The sequence below is a fragment of the Lampris incognitus genome, chromosome 6 (assembly GCF_029633865.1).
Source record: "Lampris incognitus isolate fLamInc1 chromosome 6, fLamInc1.hap2, whole genome shotgun sequence".
In the NCBI taxonomy this organism is placed as follows: Eukaryota; Metazoa; Chordata; class Actinopteri; order Lampriformes; family Lampridae; genus Lampris; species Lampris incognitus.
In genome coordinates, this window is record NC_079216.1 from 51,631,565 (window position 1) to 51,649,646 (window position 18,082).

The 18,082-nt window shown below is 42.3% G+C and overlaps 1 protein-coding gene and 1 long non-coding RNA gene across 2 annotated transcripts in view; one reads left to right on the plus strand and one right to left on the minus strand.

The window, feature by feature from the left end:
- The window catches only part of LOC130114340 (cytosolic carboxypeptidase 4), a 254,308-nt gene that overhangs the window by 207,638 nt on the left and 28,588 nt on the right, over positions 1 to 18,082 (minus strand). Inside the window, exons 2-5 of the mRNA XM_056282197.1 lie at positions 12,487 to 12,557; positions 5,102 to 5,165; positions 4,739 to 4,885; positions 2,450 to 2,581 (exon numbers count right to left, since the gene is read on the minus strand). Of these exons, the coding sequence (XP_056138172.1) occupies positions 2,450 to 2,581; positions 4,739 to 4,885; positions 5,102 to 5,165; positions 12,487 to 12,557 (414 nt within the window). The remainder of the gene's footprint in view (positions 1 to 2,449; positions 2,582 to 4,738; positions 4,886 to 5,101; positions 5,166 to 12,486; positions 12,558 to 18,082) is intronic.
- On the plus strand, positions 13,648 to 16,336 carry LOC130114341 (uncharacterized). The gene is made up of 3 exons (XR_008810390.1): positions 13,648 to 13,851; positions 14,098 to 14,125; positions 16,308 to 16,336. It is a non-coding gene; the product is annotated as an uncharacterized LOC130114341 (long non-coding RNA).

Sequence of the window (18,082 nt, forward strand, 5' to 3'; positions counted from 1 at the left end):
GTATGAAGACTTGTCACCGTCCCAGATGAGGCTGATGATCATTGTGTCATCTGCAAACTTCAGGATTTTAACAGACAGGTCTCCTGAGATGCAGTCATTTGTGTAGAGGGAGAAGTGCAGACGGGAGAGCACACATCCCTGGGGGGCACCAGTGCTGATTTTCCAGGTGCTGAATGTGATTTTCCCCAGCCTCCACTGCTGTCTCCTGTCTGTCAGGACATTTTTCTTACACTGACAGGTGGGGGCTGGTACATTGAGCCAGGTGAGTTTGGAGGGGAGGATGTCTGGGATGATGGTGTTGAACGCTGAGCTCAAGTCCACAAACAGGACCTTTGCATATGCCCCTGGGGGAGTCGAGGTGTTGCAAGATGTAGTACAGTCCCATGATGACTGCATCATCCACTGACCTGATTGCCCAGTAGACAAACTGCAAGGGGTCCTGTAGGGGACCTGTGATATCCTTCAGTTGGGCCAACACTAGTCTTTCAAAGGATTTCATGACCACAGACATCAGGGCGATGGGCCTGTAGTCATTTAATCCAGAGATACAGGGTTTCCTTGGGACTGGGATGATAGTGAAGCTTTTGAAGCAGGAGGGGACTTCACACAGCTCACACAAAAGATGGAGAACAGCTGGTCAGCAAAGACTTTCAGGCAGGATGGAGACATGCCACATGATCCAGGTACCTTCCTGATCTTCTGTCTCTAGAAGAGCTGACACACATCCTCTTCACAGATCCCGAGTGCAGCTGGGGGGGTCAGTGGGGAGGGGGGAGGGGCTGGCACAGGGTACAGTTAGTTGTGTGATGTGGCAGGAGAGGGTGAGGGGTGTGAGAGTGGGCTTATCAAACCTGCAGTAAAACAGGTACAGGCAGTCAGCCAGTTGATGGTTATCTACAGTGTGTGTGTGTGTGTGTGGGGGGGGTCTCCTGTAGGTTGTAATGTCCTGCAGGCCCCTCCACACAGATGCAGGATTGTTAGCTGAAAACCAGTTTTTCAGCTTTTTAATGTAACCCCTTTTGGCTACTCTGATCTCCTTTGTCAGAGTATTCCTGGCTTGATTGTACAGGATCCTATCGCCACTCCTGTAGGCCTCTTCCCTGGTCTGACAAAGCTGCCCGAGTTTTGCTGTGAACCAGGGCTTATTGTTACTGAAGGTACAGAAAGATTTGGTGGGCACACACATGTCCTCACAAAAACTGATGTAAGATATAGTCAGCATGCTCTTGTGTGCCTGCACTTGCATCTGAGCCCAGTTTCACAGAAAGAGTACTGGAAGTTTAAAAGGCTTGCTGTGGTATGCCTTGGCATGTCATCTAATAGAAAGATAGATTCTTTATTGTCCTTCTTGGCAAAATTTGTTGCCACAACGTGCACAGTAAAATGTTTTACCTCCATACATATTTACATATAGACAAATATACATTCATACTCATACATGGGTACGCAGGTTCAGCTGCAGATATACATAATAACATTATGGGGACACGGGTACACAGATTCAGGTTAAGACTTTCAGGGGGTATTTTGTTTGGAGCTGTTATGGCAGAGCAGATGAAACTCCTGCCAAAGCAGGCTTTCCTCCAGGCTATGGACCTGTACCAGATGGGAGTTAACTGAAAAATGGGTAGAGGGGGTTCCTGGGGTCATTTTCTATAAAAAGTGTTTTGCGAGTGATAGCTTTGCTGTTGAGGACTAACCGGTTGGGGGTGAGAAGGCCAATGATTTTGGAGGCATTGTGTGTGATATGATTGTGTTTACTCTTGTTAGCGGCAGTTGACACAGTGAAGGAAAATGGAGCAGTAGAGCAGTATTTTTGGAATTATTCTTTTGCATGGTAGCAAGTGAGTAGCAATAGTGCATATCCAAAATACTTCAAAACCATATTTGTTAACATGATCACAAGTAAAGCAGTTTTTCTCAAGTAGAGGGCTTCTCATCTATAGCAACACATGGGGCTCTTTTTGCTATAATTCAAACCTCAGGAACCCATAAAGTTGGAATGTGTTGTGGATGAAGAGCATCCTTCTCTATTTATATATAGACACATATACAAGTTTTTATTGACTCGTAAAAGACATCAGCTGTTAAAGTGCCTGCATCCAAACCATGCTGCACCTCCAAACTTGGCCTCTCTCCCTCTTTTACTGATAAATGTGGAACCACGGACACAGTACAGGTTAGTGGAAATAAAACAGTCCAGTGTGTGTGTGTGTGTGTGTGTGTGTGTGTGTGAGTATGCGCGCACACACACAACTGCCTGATTCTTGGTCTGTTTGCATTTTTACATCTTCTTACCTTTCTCATGTATTTTGCTGATACATAAATGCACAACAATACAGTACAATAACAAATATGCGTCATTATCTTACTGCAAGCTTGATCTAAGGAGAAGAGAGTAGTTTAACTAAAAATATATATGTTCATTTCACAAGTATTGTGTACCTACCTGAAGAGCAGAAGACTTGGATAACCCAGAGGCATGCTGCAGCCCTCCTGGCATGATGGCTGTTTTGTTTCAGTAGCGTCAGAACCAACAGCACAGCACCAGCATCCTCCGCCTTTAGACCTATACGGCGGTCTGGATACAGACAAATACATTCACACATGCACAAATTGATTAAGGATCAAGATTAAAACCAGCATAAGCCTTTATGGATGGACACACACACACACACACACACACACACACACACACACACACACACACACACACACACACACACACACACCATAACCACTCGAGTCAACAATGGATTAATTTGTTCAGCAGTGTAGAGGAAGAGCGATGAGCACCAACATTGTTTTTTTGTCCCAACAGGAGCATTTTCCAGCACGCAGGATGCAATATATGAGGATTTCTGTTTGTAATTAAAGTACAAGAATATCCAGTTCTGTTGTCAGAAATAAACTAGCATAAAAGCCCATCCTCACAGGTATCATTATTCCATAAATCAGTTAAACTAGCTTTTACAGGGTTGCGTGTTACAGGGTTGAGCGTATGGGTGCTGACAGGCCATTGGGGTTATCAGTGGGGCATCTCCCTTCACCAGTGTTCACTTTATCACTCCACAGTTATGCTTTAATTCAGGGGACCCTAAACCCAATCCCACCAAACTTAGCATAGCTATGCCTGTTTAAGGCCTGTATAAAACATACTGCCTCTACATTTCTCTACCTGCACATGAGCTAAAAGCTATTCCTAAATGTAGCATCCACTCATTTCTAGTCTACCTACTGATTTCAAGATCAAACCTCTATTGACTAGGCTGCCTGCTAGGTTGACATTGCATGCTAACCAGACCAGAAACTGAATCCCCATCCATCTTCTTTCAATATTGACAGCAATGGAATTATGCTATTGGTAATGCAAAACCACAGTTCAATAATGGTTAATGTGAATTTGGTATTAATCTGATTTAGTTAACAAAAACTGTTATACTGCTGAGCTATCATAGCAGATATATCATAAAACTGAAATTCATTTTGCGGCCAGCTACTGTATCAAGATTATGACCCACAACTTTATGACAGAAAGTAAAAAAAAAAATAATTATGACATAGTGTCCCAAAAATCAATTAACAGAACAGACATTAATATTAACTACCTAAGAGACTAAATGTGATGTGCACGGCATAAAGAATTGAGTATATTTTCTTCCAGATATGACATTAAGGGACCTCCCTTTCCCTCCTATGCACTTAGCACCTGTTAACCTGAGTCAGTGGACTAACAGCAGAGACAGTAGTCCATTCAGAGAACCCCTGCACACAAAATCCTTTGCAGGCCAATTAAGGGACAAACCAAAACAACAAAACCATTTTGAGCACCCTTCATCAGCCACCACATCGGTCAACAGAGTGTCAGCATCCTCCCAGGTTCTCCTACGCCGTTTGCTAAAAAAACACGTTTTCTGGCAGTGGTTAATTAGACACCGGTGTTCCTTGTTGCCCAAATGAGACACTTCTAATACTCACGCCTCCAGGCTAATGGCCACGTTGTGCCCCTGCTGCACTGTCATCAAATCCCTGTTGTCAGACCATTGACAGATTAATGGTTTGCAGGCTGCACGTCCGCTCTGTTTAGACCGTTCATGTTTGAGACCATTTCAGCTGAGAACAGCATTACTAGGGCTTGACGAAAATGTTAATTTACTCCCTGTTTCAGCTCTGCTGAAAACAAAAACCACCATTTCTAAATTCATGATAAACAAAACATAAACATTAAAACAAAAACATGACAAACAAAATGTAAAAACAAACAAACATGGAAATTAAAAGTTTGAAACCATAAAATCCAGAGTGACTTGTTTTTATTTTGTTTTTCTATTAGTGTATGTTTGTGTGTGTGTGAGTGTGTGTGTGTGTGTGTGTGTGTGTGTGTGTGTGTGTGTGTGTGTGTGTGTGTGTGTGTGTGTGTGTGTGTGTGTGTGTGTGTGTGTGTGTGAGAGAGATCCAAAATGGTGTAAGTGGATTCAGTGTTCCATCCTGTCAGCAAGCCCTATTCTTGCATGCTTAGCTCAGTGTTGCTGAGTGACAAGCGTCACTGTTAGCATCACACACACACACACACGCACGCACACACACAGAGTTCTGTATGTACCAGAGAAGATTCACTCAGCAAAGAAAACGGTGACCTCACATCTAGCTTAGGGTGAAAAAGAAATCATGTTTTCAAACACACATGTATGCGGTCCCATACATACAGGCGCGTGCACACACACACATCCAACCTTACCTCTGAGGCCGACCTTAGCCAACAGGTGGAGTAATGGCACTAGTACGGCATAGTTGGGGCTGAAACACCTGGCGTTGTTGATCAAGGCGGTAAGCAAGGCCTCGCTGCCACCTTTACTAATCATGTAGTAGATACGGCGGTCTGACCCTACAGACATTGGAAATTGGCAGATTCAGTTTGTGATAGGGCAGCTGAAGGGTAGAATGTCTGATTGCATTTCAACAGAAAGGGAGAAGACAAAAGAGGACAAAAAGGAGGAGGTGACTCGAGACAAGGCAGAAACATGTCTTCTGGGGCCTGTAAAGTGATTGTGGCTCAAACACAGTTCGATTAAAGACAAAATATCAGTATATAAACAATTACCGGCTGACAGCAGTTCATCAAGAACATTGAGGATGTGCAGGGTACTCTCAATATCGCACACATTCTGCAGAGGAAGACAGAGAGAGGTTATAATCTTGACGAATTAGATGCAATCCACAATCCTTTTTGAACTTTCAACAACTGGCTGACTTAAAACAATAATACTTCCAGAAATATCCCAGTCAGCTTTTGTAGTTGTTTATTTTAACAGTTACTATCATGTAGAACCTTGCGTGGAAACATGATTTGGCACATAACAACTTAAGTAGCAGTCAAATGCTGAACAACCATTCTGTTTTATGAAGGTAAAACTATCGACAGATCGTCAATCTTTCAATTCTTTACCCAAACATACTATGCCTAAGCCAACTACTGCTTTTATGTCCAACAACAATCTCTTTAAACCGTGTCAGTCCAGGTTTATAACTTTGTTACGCTCCTCAGACCATGCTCATAAAAGTGATAAATCATTTTCCCGCTTGCAATGGCTTTTTATTCCAGCTCAGTTTTACTGCTTCGTGATCTTATGGCAGCCTATGACACTTGACACTATCGACCACGGCACATTCTTAGATCACCTTGAGAACTACGTAGACCTCTCAGTACTGGCTCTCTCTTGCTGAAAGTCCTTTTTATCTGCGAGAACACAACATGTCTTTCAATGTAATGTTACCTCTAGGCTTAAATACTTTGTGGTGAACATTGGCTTTCCCCGGGGATCACCGCTTGGCCCTTTGTTGGTATCTTTTTATATGCTGGTTCTTGAAGAAATTAGTCACAGTTACAGAATCGATTTCCATTGCCATGCAGAACGCCTTCATTAAGTTGAACGAAACCATTCCGTTTAGAAATTTAGAGGCATTTTCATCTGCAGTTAAAAACTAGATTTCAATTATGTTAAACTTGAGGAAATAGAGAGGCACTGGCTTTTGGCCAAGTGAGAAATAGGCATCAGTTTGGGAAAGGAACGATGAATACCGACACCTGTGTGGTTTCTCAGACTCCCTTCGTTAAAAATCTGGGTGCTGGGCGTGCGGATAGCGTAGCAGTCTATTCTGTTGCCTACCAACACGGGGACGGCCGGTTCGAATCCCTGTGTTACCACCGGCTTGGTCGGGCGTCCCTACAGACACAATTGGCTGTGTCTGCGGATGGGAAGCCGGATGTGGGTATTTGTCCTGGTCGTTGCACTAGCGCCTCCTCTGGTCAGTCGGGCACCTTTTCAGGGGGGAGGGGGAATAGCGTGATCCCCCCCATGCGCTATGTCCCCCTGGTGAAACTCCTCACTGTCAGGTGAAAAGAAGCGGCTGGCGACTCCACATGTATCGGAGGAAGCGTGTGGTAGTCTGCAGCCCTCCTCAGATTGGCAGAGGGGGTGGCACAGTGACCGGGACGGCTCAGAAGAGTAGGTTAATTGGCCAGATACAATTGGGGAGAAAAAATGGGAAATAATAAAAAAACAAAACAAAAACAAAACAAAAAAAACTGGGTACCACTTTCAAGCCACCTTTTTCTTTCTGAGTTACATACAACAGAGACCGCCAAGACTGCTTTATCCACCACATGCATGCTCTCCATGAAGCCTTTTACACCAGTCTATCCCAGTATCTGTTCATTTGCATGATAGCTGTGAGCATATTAGTCTGTCTGTCACATGTCTGTGGGCTCTTTCTCATGTTCTCTTTTTTCATGATTCGGGTTTGTACCGCTCGAGGCCAGCGTGATTATGGCGAGGTGAGACTTCTTTCGGGCTGCATCCTCTGTCCCCATTAACCTGGCCCTATAGGCCTCTTTGGCGAGGCTTGTCTGCCTTTTATTTTGTCTTTTGCCAACAGTTTCTTCGCCATTTGTGACCATCCGGCTCTCCTAGTGATGTGCCTCTGTGTGTGTGAGAGAGCTCTGTTATTTTTTCAGGGACTTGTTGGCACTTGGTTGGTGATGCTGCATGGGAATCTATATTTGAGGAGTATGCTTGCACACAGTGCTGTTCCAGCATTTACTTTTCCTTTTTGAAATGTTTTGTTATTACAAATTGTAGTCATGATTTGATTCTACATCTGTTACCACATTGTCTACCTTGCCCACTCCGCACCTATTCCTTCCTTTCTCACAAGATGGCAGGAGATGGATAGGATCAGGGTTTGTCATCTTAAGAGGTTTTTCTAAGTAGGGCTGAGGTTAGACCACTACCACCATACACCTTCACTTAGCTTTCTAACACAAGACGTATTGCCCATCACCATTTGAAGAGATATTACGATTTATAATCCCATAAAATCAGCCAAATTACAGCTCAGTCAAGAAATTATATTATGTTAAGTGTTCAATAGGAGCAGCCAATTTTCTGCACAATCAAATCCTGGCAGTATCATAGAAATCTTTTGGGGTGGCCAAATATCTTCTGAACCACGATCTGCATGTGAAGGTACTACCTTGGTTCATAGAGCCCACAAACTTACCTCCGTGTCTTGAGGTACTGTGATGACAGACTGCTGTCTACCAGAGGCTATAGCTACTCTAATTACAGAATGAGTTATGTAAAAGGTGCCTATGAACCACTTGCTCATGCAGCCATACTGAATACAGAGCACAGATTGTAGCTTAGAGCAGTATGTTGCCGTCATAGATATACTGTTTTTGTTTTGCTTTTATTTCCTTCTTGAACTGATTAGTACATTGCTGAACTTATTAGAAAGAGCAAACTTGTAAACAGCAGCAAAATTATGTCTCATTACAATGCAGGTGATGTAAAATATAGATTCTCTTTGCTGTGAAGCTGTGTGCTTTTTGTCCGAATAAGTATAGGATATTATCATAATCCTCAAATCCTCAAATTTGTGATTTTTTTTTTTAAGGAACCATGTTCAAAGGGCAGGCAAGTTTGCCCTGTTGCGTATTTACCTATAGGTAAATTTAAGACTGCAGCGTAAACCCTATACACAGCAATGAGTGCTGCAGCTGTTGACAGCATCCACTTTACACGTATACCACATGTGATTTCCCAATGGCTTAGACACACACTAGATAGGCCAGCGCTTCTATCAGGGCTAAAATAGCTATCAATATCTGACAAACAGTGGCCTCAATTAAACAAAGACTCTGAGTGATGGACAATGGATCCAGTCCCATTCTATATTGAGACAGGTGGCCATGGGTTTATCAGATTTTCTCTAAGCCAATGCAAATTCAACATAACCTCCTTGATCCGATCACATTACCTTAATCGACAAAATAGTTATGATATGACCCCAGGGCAGGTGGATGGAGATTTTAATAAAGCATTTCTCCGATTCCAGGGATCACCACACTGTGCTTGGAGTGGATCCACCAATTACATTTTACTAGACTCAAAGTATAGAGCATTGTTTCTAGAGCTGATCTGTCAGAGACGTAGTGATTGTAAAATCCTCACTTTTTAATCCATGCTTCTTAAAAATGTGCCCATTGCTTATGTAAAATAATTCTGTGGCAGTTTTCCTAAAAAGTCTGCTTTCATAGAAGTGAAGTATAAAATTAAAGGCAGTTATAGTGTTTTACAAAATAATTTTAGTTTGATCAATCAGTAATTTCAATGAACTGTACATGTTCTTTGCTCTTGAGCTTTATTTACTCTATTTCAGCAGACTTGAGGTCTGTAGCTTTTTAAGCCTTATGAACTCAGTGCATTTAGACATATACACACCTGATGTATTCTATCTTATAGTCTCTGTGTGTTCAGTTCACAGCCCATTGTAATGTATCTCTACTTTTCTTTATCTTCCAGTTGCTGTTGCATTGTAACAATGGCATTGTAATGACTTAGCTGTACACATAGCACTTTAATGACTTAGCTGTACATATAGCATTGTAATGACTTAGCTGTACATATAGCATTGTAATGACTTCGATCATCATCAGCCAACTGAGAGGGGGCAACACTGTGTTTCTGATTAAACACCAAGAAGTACAACTCTTGTCACTTTAATCGACAATATGGGCACAATGAGACCAGAATGCAAGGTGAGGAGAGTTTATATAAAGTGGTAAAACATGGCTACCACTGGGAAAAGGACAACCAGGATTTTGAATTTTTACCATTTGTTGATAGGTTACATTGTCTTCAAATGTACAATTTCAACTAGCTAAAAGTCGATAACCTAAAAATTATTTACCAGACACTAAGCGACCAACATACAAAACCATAAAAAAATACACTGATGAATGCATTGGTGCCTCAAGGCATGTCACAATTACCAGCCACAGGCCCAAACCTGGCCCAGTTGAATTATGAGAGGATAACTTAAAGCATCCCCACCTTTTCCCTAAGAGAAAACATTCATCTGAGGCACACATCTTAGCAGTACATTTGCTGATAATTAAGTTATTGTATTTAAATTAAGGATTTTTCTTTTTCATTATAAAAAAAATCCATGTTTACAGAATCTACTGTGGACAGTTGCTCCTTAGTGCCAATGTAACTTAAGTAAAAGGCCCCCTGGTGAAATACAATATCATTACATAGGGTTAAAAATCACCTACGTAGCAGGATTTCTATCAGAACCATGTCTATAGATAGTTCTCTATATCTTTGTACAGAGCTATACAAGTCATCTCCCTTGGATCTCTTTTCCCCTTCTTATATATAAACACACACACACACACACACACACACACACACACACACACACACACACACACACACACACACACACACACACACACACACGTGCACACACAGTATTGTGAACGCAGACATCATCTGTTTCTACAATCACCGGTAATCTTGCCATCACCTTGCACTTACACGTACATGTAGTAGATTATGTGGATGTATCTTTTATCTTTACCTACAGATATCTACATATATCTTTTCATAATGTATGTTTGTGGGTTAATTATAAAAACATAACCTGCTCCTCTTTCTGTTTGATTAAAATGAGTTTAAGGTTGCCTTTACGAAGCCAGCGTATATACTGACTTCCTGTTGAAAATTATTTTCTCATGGATGCATGTGCTATTTTTCACAAATGCTTTCATTTACTCTCTGATTTCATTTATCTCCTTTGTCTTGCCTATTTGTGCTATGCTCGTGAAGTACGTTTTTGTGTCTTTCAGTGCTATATAGGTTGACGTGATCTGACTGTTTCATTCACGTGTGCCCTTCACACACACATGCAGACACAAACACAAGAATTCCTTATAGCTATGTGTTCTTTAACTGCACTATATTTATTTGTTTTGTCAATACACAAAAAACTCTTGTTCATCCACCAACACTCAGGGTTTCATCACAAATGCACACACGTACACACACGCAGACATACACTTGCATGCACATGCACACACACACACGCACACACACACACACACACACGGGCAAACATAAACACACACATGCGCATAGATTACAGCCTTGTCTTTCCAGTACTGTTTCTTACACTGATCCTATTTTCGACCAGCTGGCCTTAAACATCATCGCTGATGCTTTTTATACAGACATTTTTATCGCAGTCCAGCATACACCAGAACCTGATATTTTACAGTCATATAATATCACATTTTAATTGAGCAATAATCCTTGCCAAGACCACTGCATATCCATGTCTCTCCATCATGTGCCAAATCATCAGTTGGGAAGCAAAAGGCCCACCTCTAGTGAGAATCCATACAACAACAGGAAGGTAGCAACACGTTGCAACGAGGCACGGTTTATTTAGTAGTAGCTGTTGTTGTAGTTGTAGTAGTGCAGTGTATTTATTTTGAGCATGAGAGATTAAAGTTATTTGTTTAGGTGCCTTCTAGCAATACGCAAGCTATAGAGAGTAAAGTGTTTGCCATGTAAACACAAAATATACTGTGTTATCCAAAGAACTGAAAGAATATACCTCTATTGATCGATGGTTGATTGTGAAGAATATCAAACATATGCTGACTAATCACCTCAATATTAAAATTGCTTTCCATGTATCAAGTTTTACTGAGGGAGAACCTCGACAGGGTCATGGCATATAGAAATGAAAGAGGAGACAGTTTTGATATGTCATTAATATTAGCAAGGGCTTTAACATTTTATCTCTTTGAGATTTTGCCAGTTTTGGCCAGAATAATCAGATAGCAATCAAACACAGGAACAAAGGAGTAATCGTTTAGGTAGGTGTCTAAAGCAAATCCAAGACTTTCTTAATTCAGTCTCAAGACCAGATTCAACACCAAGAGTGGGTTCATGTATTGTGCTACAGAAATTAGTCTAGTGTCAATCATCCACCTGTTTCCCGGAACGCCCTGACATTAAAGCTTCCTCTTAAACCATGGAAGAAAGAAAGAAAATCACACAGACCAACACCACCAAACAAAGATGGTACCAACTGTGGTAGTTGTAAGACAATAAATGTGTCAATGAATGCATCATAAGACTATGGATGAAAGGCTGACTAGCCGACTGACTGCAAGTCCTATTCAATTTTATATTCTCTATGTGTTCAGTTCAAAGCCCTATGGAATGTATATCTACCTTTCTTTATTGTCCAGGCCAGATGCTGTTACAACAGCATTGTAATTACTTAGCTGTACACATAGCACTTTAAATGACTTAGCTTACACATAGGATTGTAATGACCTCGATCATCATCAGCCAACGGAGAGGGGGCAACACTACGTTTCTGATTAAACACCAGGAAGTACAACTGTTGTCACTTTAATAGTTGACAATATGGGCACAATGAGACCAGAATGCAAGGTGAGGAGAGTTTATATAAAGTGGTAATAATGGCTGCTACTGGGACAGGGACAACTAGGATTTTGAATTTTTAACATTTGTTGATAGATTTACATTGTCTTCAAATGTACAATTACAACTAGCTAAAAGTTCATAACCTCAAAATTGTTTACCTTACATTAAGTGACCGACATACTAAAACAGAAAAAGCACTGATGAATACATTGGTGCCTCAAGGCATATAACAATTACTAGCCACAGGCCCAAACCTGGTCCAGTTGAATTATCAGAGAGAAACTAAAAGCATCCCCAGCTTTTCCCTCCATATGAGGTGTACATCTTAGCAGTAAACTCGCTAATAATTAGGTTACTGTATGGGTGTGTCTTTTTCATCATAAAAAAAGACCCGTGTTTAGAGAATCTACTTTAGATAGTTACTCCTTAGTGCCAACCCATCTTAAGTAAATGGCTCCAGGCTTAAAATCATCTTCATAGCAGGATTTCCATCAGAGCTATGTCTATAGATAGCGCTCTATATCTTTGTACAGAGCTATACAAGTCATGTCCCTTGGATCTCTTTTCTCTTTCCCTCTCTTATACACACACACACACACACACACACACACACACACACACACACACACACACATATATATATACACACACTCTCCAAGGCATTGTAGTTCCTTACCTGCAGAGATGTGAGGAGCACCTCTAAGCCACTGGAGATGGGGGTGGCAGTCATGATTGGACGAACTCTCTCTGCAAGGGGAAGATCAGTCCGTTGGATAGACAGATGGACACAAGCAGAGAGTTACAAAGATACCAAATCAAATGGATGGATGGAAATGTAACTAATAGAAAATAAATAAATAAATTAATTAAAAAAAAGCACGTACACAGAGAAGCAAACAGAGGAAGAGAGTCCACATGAAAGATAGGTGGAGAAGTCCAAACCAAGAAACCAAGAGCAGTTTGATTGTCAATCAAAGTGGTCAGTAGTGGACAGCAGAAATCCTAAATCTGTCGCCGCCCCCATACATACACTGTCACACGTGTAACCTGCAGCCTCTCTCTCCCTGTCTCTCTCTTTCTGTCTCTCTCTCTCTGTCTCTCTCTCTCTGTCTCTCTCTCTCTCTCACACACACACACACACACACACACACACACACACACACACACACACACACACACACACACGTTCAAGACTCCTGTTTAGAAGAGGCGACAGAGAGACTCCCTCTGGCTTAACTTAACTGGGGATCCCAGGGGCAGAGCGGGGGAGTAGAGGGATTTGTGTGTGTGTGTGTGTGTGTGTGTGTGTGTGTGTGTGTGTGTGTGTGTGTGTGTGTGTGTGTGTGTGTGTGTGTATGTGTGTGTATGTGTGTGTGCGCGTGTGTGTGTGTATGTGTGGGTCTACCTTCATGTCTGTCTACCACCGCCTGCATGCACATGTGCCGTGTACATGTACCTGTGTACCCGTGTACAGTATGTCTATGATGTGCTTCCTGCAAGAGTGTTTGTCAGCTTCCCGGTAAGTGTGTGTGTGTGTGTGTGTGTGTGTGTGTGTGTGTGTGTGTGTGTGTGTGTGTTTGTTGTTGCCGCAAATGTAGGACTATATTTTATTCTGTTTAGTTTGAAAAGCACGCGGTCATGTTTCTGTGTCCTCGTGTGCTTGCACGCACATCTGTCTGTCTTTTTCCCAGTCCATGCACGCGCCTGTGTGTAATCCTATCCCTCCAGGATAAAGCATTTGTGCCAGGGTGTTGAGAAGGCAACCACTATAAAAAGGCCCTGACAAGACCAGCAGGCCAGCCGCGCCACACAAAGAGGGGTGGGGGTGGAGGGGGGGGGCGTGAGGAAGACACATAAGGGAGTTGAGAAAATGCAGCCGCTGACTGTGACAGGATGTTTGCGGATTCTCCTATCCTCCAAGTTTGAACCAAATTTTGAAGAAAATCTCCAAACTTAGTTCTCTATTCCTATTTGGCAGTGAATGTTATAGTTACAATGATGTATACAAAGTTTCCCGGACAGTACATGAGATGACACACAGGTAAAGAAAATACATATCCAGAATCAATGAAACATCTGGATAATCCCAATTATGTGTAAGGGATGCTTCATATCATCGCAGACGATCACTTGTGTTATATTTTGCTAACCGTCAAATCTTGGTCATCATGTTAGTGTTTCGTATTTGTGACTCACAGATTGAGTAATCTAACTTGAAAATTTCTTGCATTTGACTTTAAAAGTTGATAAAAGGATGCTATTGAAACTTTCTTTTTTATTTACACAGCGATGCCACACATTCACATTTGCACTGTGTAAGTAATGTGATGACTGTGTGAATATGCAGTGTCACTGAAACATGATTTATAGGGATAGTGCTGCTGGCATCAGACATCTAGATTCAATTACCTTTTCCTCTGCCAAATGCATGCACACACGTACGTTTGCACACGCACACGCACGCACACACACACTGTACAATATCTGGCTCTGATTCGAAAACAACCAAGATGGAGACAGAAATGCAAAAGAGGAGGAGGCAGCTGGAAAAAGAAAGGAGAGCAAGTGAGAAAGACGCCAGGATTTGAGGGCCAGAAATAAGGATGGGGGGGGGGCAGGTTTAAAGTGAGGAAGTAGGAGAGAAGAAGAGGAAAAGGAGTTGGGAACGTGGGAAAGAAAGCAGTGAGGAGAACAGAGGAGAGAGAGCTAGAGAGGGCCACTAAGAGGGATATAAGGGGCATTCTGGGGCAAAAAGACAGCTTCTGCTGGGTCATTTCATTATTAGGAGGATGAGGAGTGTGGGGTTGAGGAACGAGAGGTTGGAGAAGATGAAGAGGGGAGATATAGAGGGAGGTGTGGAGAGGAGAAGGTGAAGAAATCCAAAGAACTTAATGCCCCAACGGGTTTAGAATTTCACTTCAGAGCAGGGAGCTGGCACACACACACACACACACACACACACACACACACACACACACACACACACACACACACACACACACACACACTACAGAAAATGCAATGATCTGATAACAAAAGGTTATCAATAATATTTTATAGCAGTGGGAAAATAACTGTAAACCATTTTGTAAAATAATTGATTGTTCTGCAGACTAATTTTAAGATATTCATAATGAGTTATAATGATGATTATTATCCTTTTATTTTTAACAATATATGACTTATGTCCACACTTTTGAGACTGTACACGACAGGTGAGTCAAGTCAATGACATTTCAACTAGTTTCTGCATTTGAATCATAAGAATAGAACAGAACCAAATGCATGGCAAAAAAAAGAAAAAAAAAAGAACAATTTTTAATACTTCTTACTGCCATAAGATTTTGACTGTCAGTCTGTTTTTCATTTTGAAATTATTTTTATCTACTCTGACATCAAGCCACTGGGTTTGCTAAACCCAGTTTATGAGAGAAAAGAAGAACATGATATGTTCTTCTCTTCTCTCGTCTCTCTCTATGGCCTCCCTCACCATCTTTTCATTTTATCTCTCCACTTTTTCTGATGTGAATTCACTGGGGGATTGTCACTTCTTTTTCATCCCAATTGGACAAGTCCAAGTTTCGAAATGTTCTCTTCTCCACCGTTGCACGATCCCTGTTGCAGGTGGGGAGGGCAGACTCCCACATGCATTCCACCGATACTCACAGAGACGCCATCTTTTCAGCTGATGGTTTCTCCAAGGGAATGTAACACGAGCACGTGCTGTCTCCTCCAGATCCACCTGCAACTGTATAGGTATCCCACCACCTGCAGGAGTCCCTAATTGCAATGGTGGGACAAATTACCCATACCGGCCCACCTCGTGAATTTCAGTGTTTGAATTCACTTTTTAAAAAGTTGGTGTAAATTTCGATGACTATTGTCATGCAAAACAAGATGTGTTAACATTTTGGTTATATATTACCACATTTTATTTCGAACAAAATAACATGCATACAATAAGTATGCATATTAATAGTAATAATAGTAAGTGGTTGTTAGCTTCTCAATAGAATGCACCTCTCTCTCATCGTTTCTCCTGTTTTACAGGTTATTTTTGTGCACAAACAAAATGCTATGAATATTAAACATAATGACACTTTGCTAAACATGTGTAAGTTGAGCATAAGTTGTGCATTAGTCTTGTAATTCTAGTCAATGAAAGTGCCTTTGTGCATGAAGTAATAATGGCAGAATGATAGCATGGTTAATATCATCGCATATTCCTGTTAAGGAATCTCCTGCTCATTTTTCAGCTAAAACTTAGCTCCTTTGCATTTTTTTCCCCATGTTTATTACTTTAAGCATGGATCGTTGGTAATATGAGGCTGACTGTCTTTTGCTCTCTGGTAGTCCTTTGACTCTATTGCAATGGTTTATACTTGCAGGTGACACTGACTAGTGGATTTAAAGTAGGCTAAATGTAGCAGCGACACAACATCTATGTAGCCTAATGCTAATTTTTTTTTGTTTAATTTTCCCCCGCTATCTCCTCAGTTGCCTCCAGCCAACCACCCAACCCCTCCGAGCTGTCCCGGTCGCTGCTCCACCCCCTCTGCCGATCCAGGGAGGGCTGCAGACTACCATATGCCTCCTCCAATACATGTGGAGTCAACAGCCGCTTCTTTTCACCTGACTGTAGAGTTTTGCCAGGGGGACGTAGTGCATAGGACGATCACGATATTTCCCCCAGTCCCCTCCCCACCCGACAAGGCACCCCGACCGACCAGAGAAGGCGCTAGTGCAGCAACCAGGACACATACCCACATCCAGCCTCCCACCCGCAGACATGGTCAACTGGGACCCCCGACCAAGCCAGGGGTAACATGGGGACTTGGACCGGCGATCCCTGTGTTGGTAGGCAATGGAATAGACTGCTACACTACCCGGAAGCCCACTAATGTTTACATCTCTAGTTCACAAACACATATACGTTCCTTAGAACATACCTGAAAGTAATTATATAACTGAAAGTAAGCACTAGTGACTACTGGTAAATAGAATGAAAAACAATTATTCTGTTTTTATACTTCCTAATTGAATTCCATGGAAGGTGTGCACTATTCATTTTCCTGCTCATTTGAAATTAATTAATTAATCCATTCATCATCAGCCGCTTCTCCGGGGTCAGGTCGCAGTGGCAGCAAGCTAAGTAGGGCACTCCAGGCGTCCCTCTCCCCAGCAACACCTACCAGCTCCTCCCAGGGGATCCCAAAGCGTTCCCAGGCCAGACTGGACATGTAGTCCCTCCAGCAAGTTCTGGGTCTATCCCAGGGTCTCCTCCCAGTTGGCTGTGCCCAGTAAACCTCCAAAGGAAGGTGCCCAGGAGGCATCCTAATCAGATGCCCGAACCACCTCAACTGGCTCCTTTCGACACAAAGGAGCAGCAGCTCTACTCTAAGCTCCCTCCGGATATCCGAGCTCCTCACCCTATCTCTAAAGCTGAGCCCAGACAACATACGGAGGAAACTTATTTCAGTCGCTTGTATCCGCAATCTCACCCTTTCGGTCACTACCCAAAGCTCATGACCATAGGTGAGGGTTAGAACAAAGATTGACCGGTAAATTGAGAGCTTTGCCTTCCGGCTCAGCTCCTTCTTCACCACAATGGTCCGGTACAGCATCCGCATTACTGCTGATGCTGCACCAATCCACCTGTCAACCTCCCGCTCCATCCTACCCTCACTCATGAACAAGACCCCGAGATACTTCAACTCCTTTACGTGAGGCAACCACTCATCCCCAACCCGGAGTAAGCAATCCACCATTTTCCGGGGGAGAACCATGGCCTCAGACTTGGAGGTGCTGACTCTCATCCCAGCCATTTCACACTCAGCTGCAAACCGCCCCAGTGCGCGCTGGAGGTCACGTTCTGATGAAGCCAACAAAACCACATCATCTGCAAAGAGCAGAGATACAATTCTGAGGTTCCCAAAATGGACGCACTCCTCACCTTGGCTGCGCCTTGAGATCCTGTCCATGAATATCACAAACAGAATCGGAGACAAGGGACAACCTTGGCGGAGTCCGACACCCACCGAAAACGTGTGGACTTTTTACCCCAAAATTAAAAGCACATGTTTTTCTCTTACCTGTAGTGCTATTTATGTATCTCATCTAAAGCTCATTTGAAATGCCAAAGAAAATATAAAAACATACTTGAAACAAAACAAGAAAAAAGATAAAAGATATCAATATTTAACAACGGACGTGATCTTTAATAAAATCTGCTGAGCATAACCTGTTAAACCACAGCATACGCTTCTCTGTGT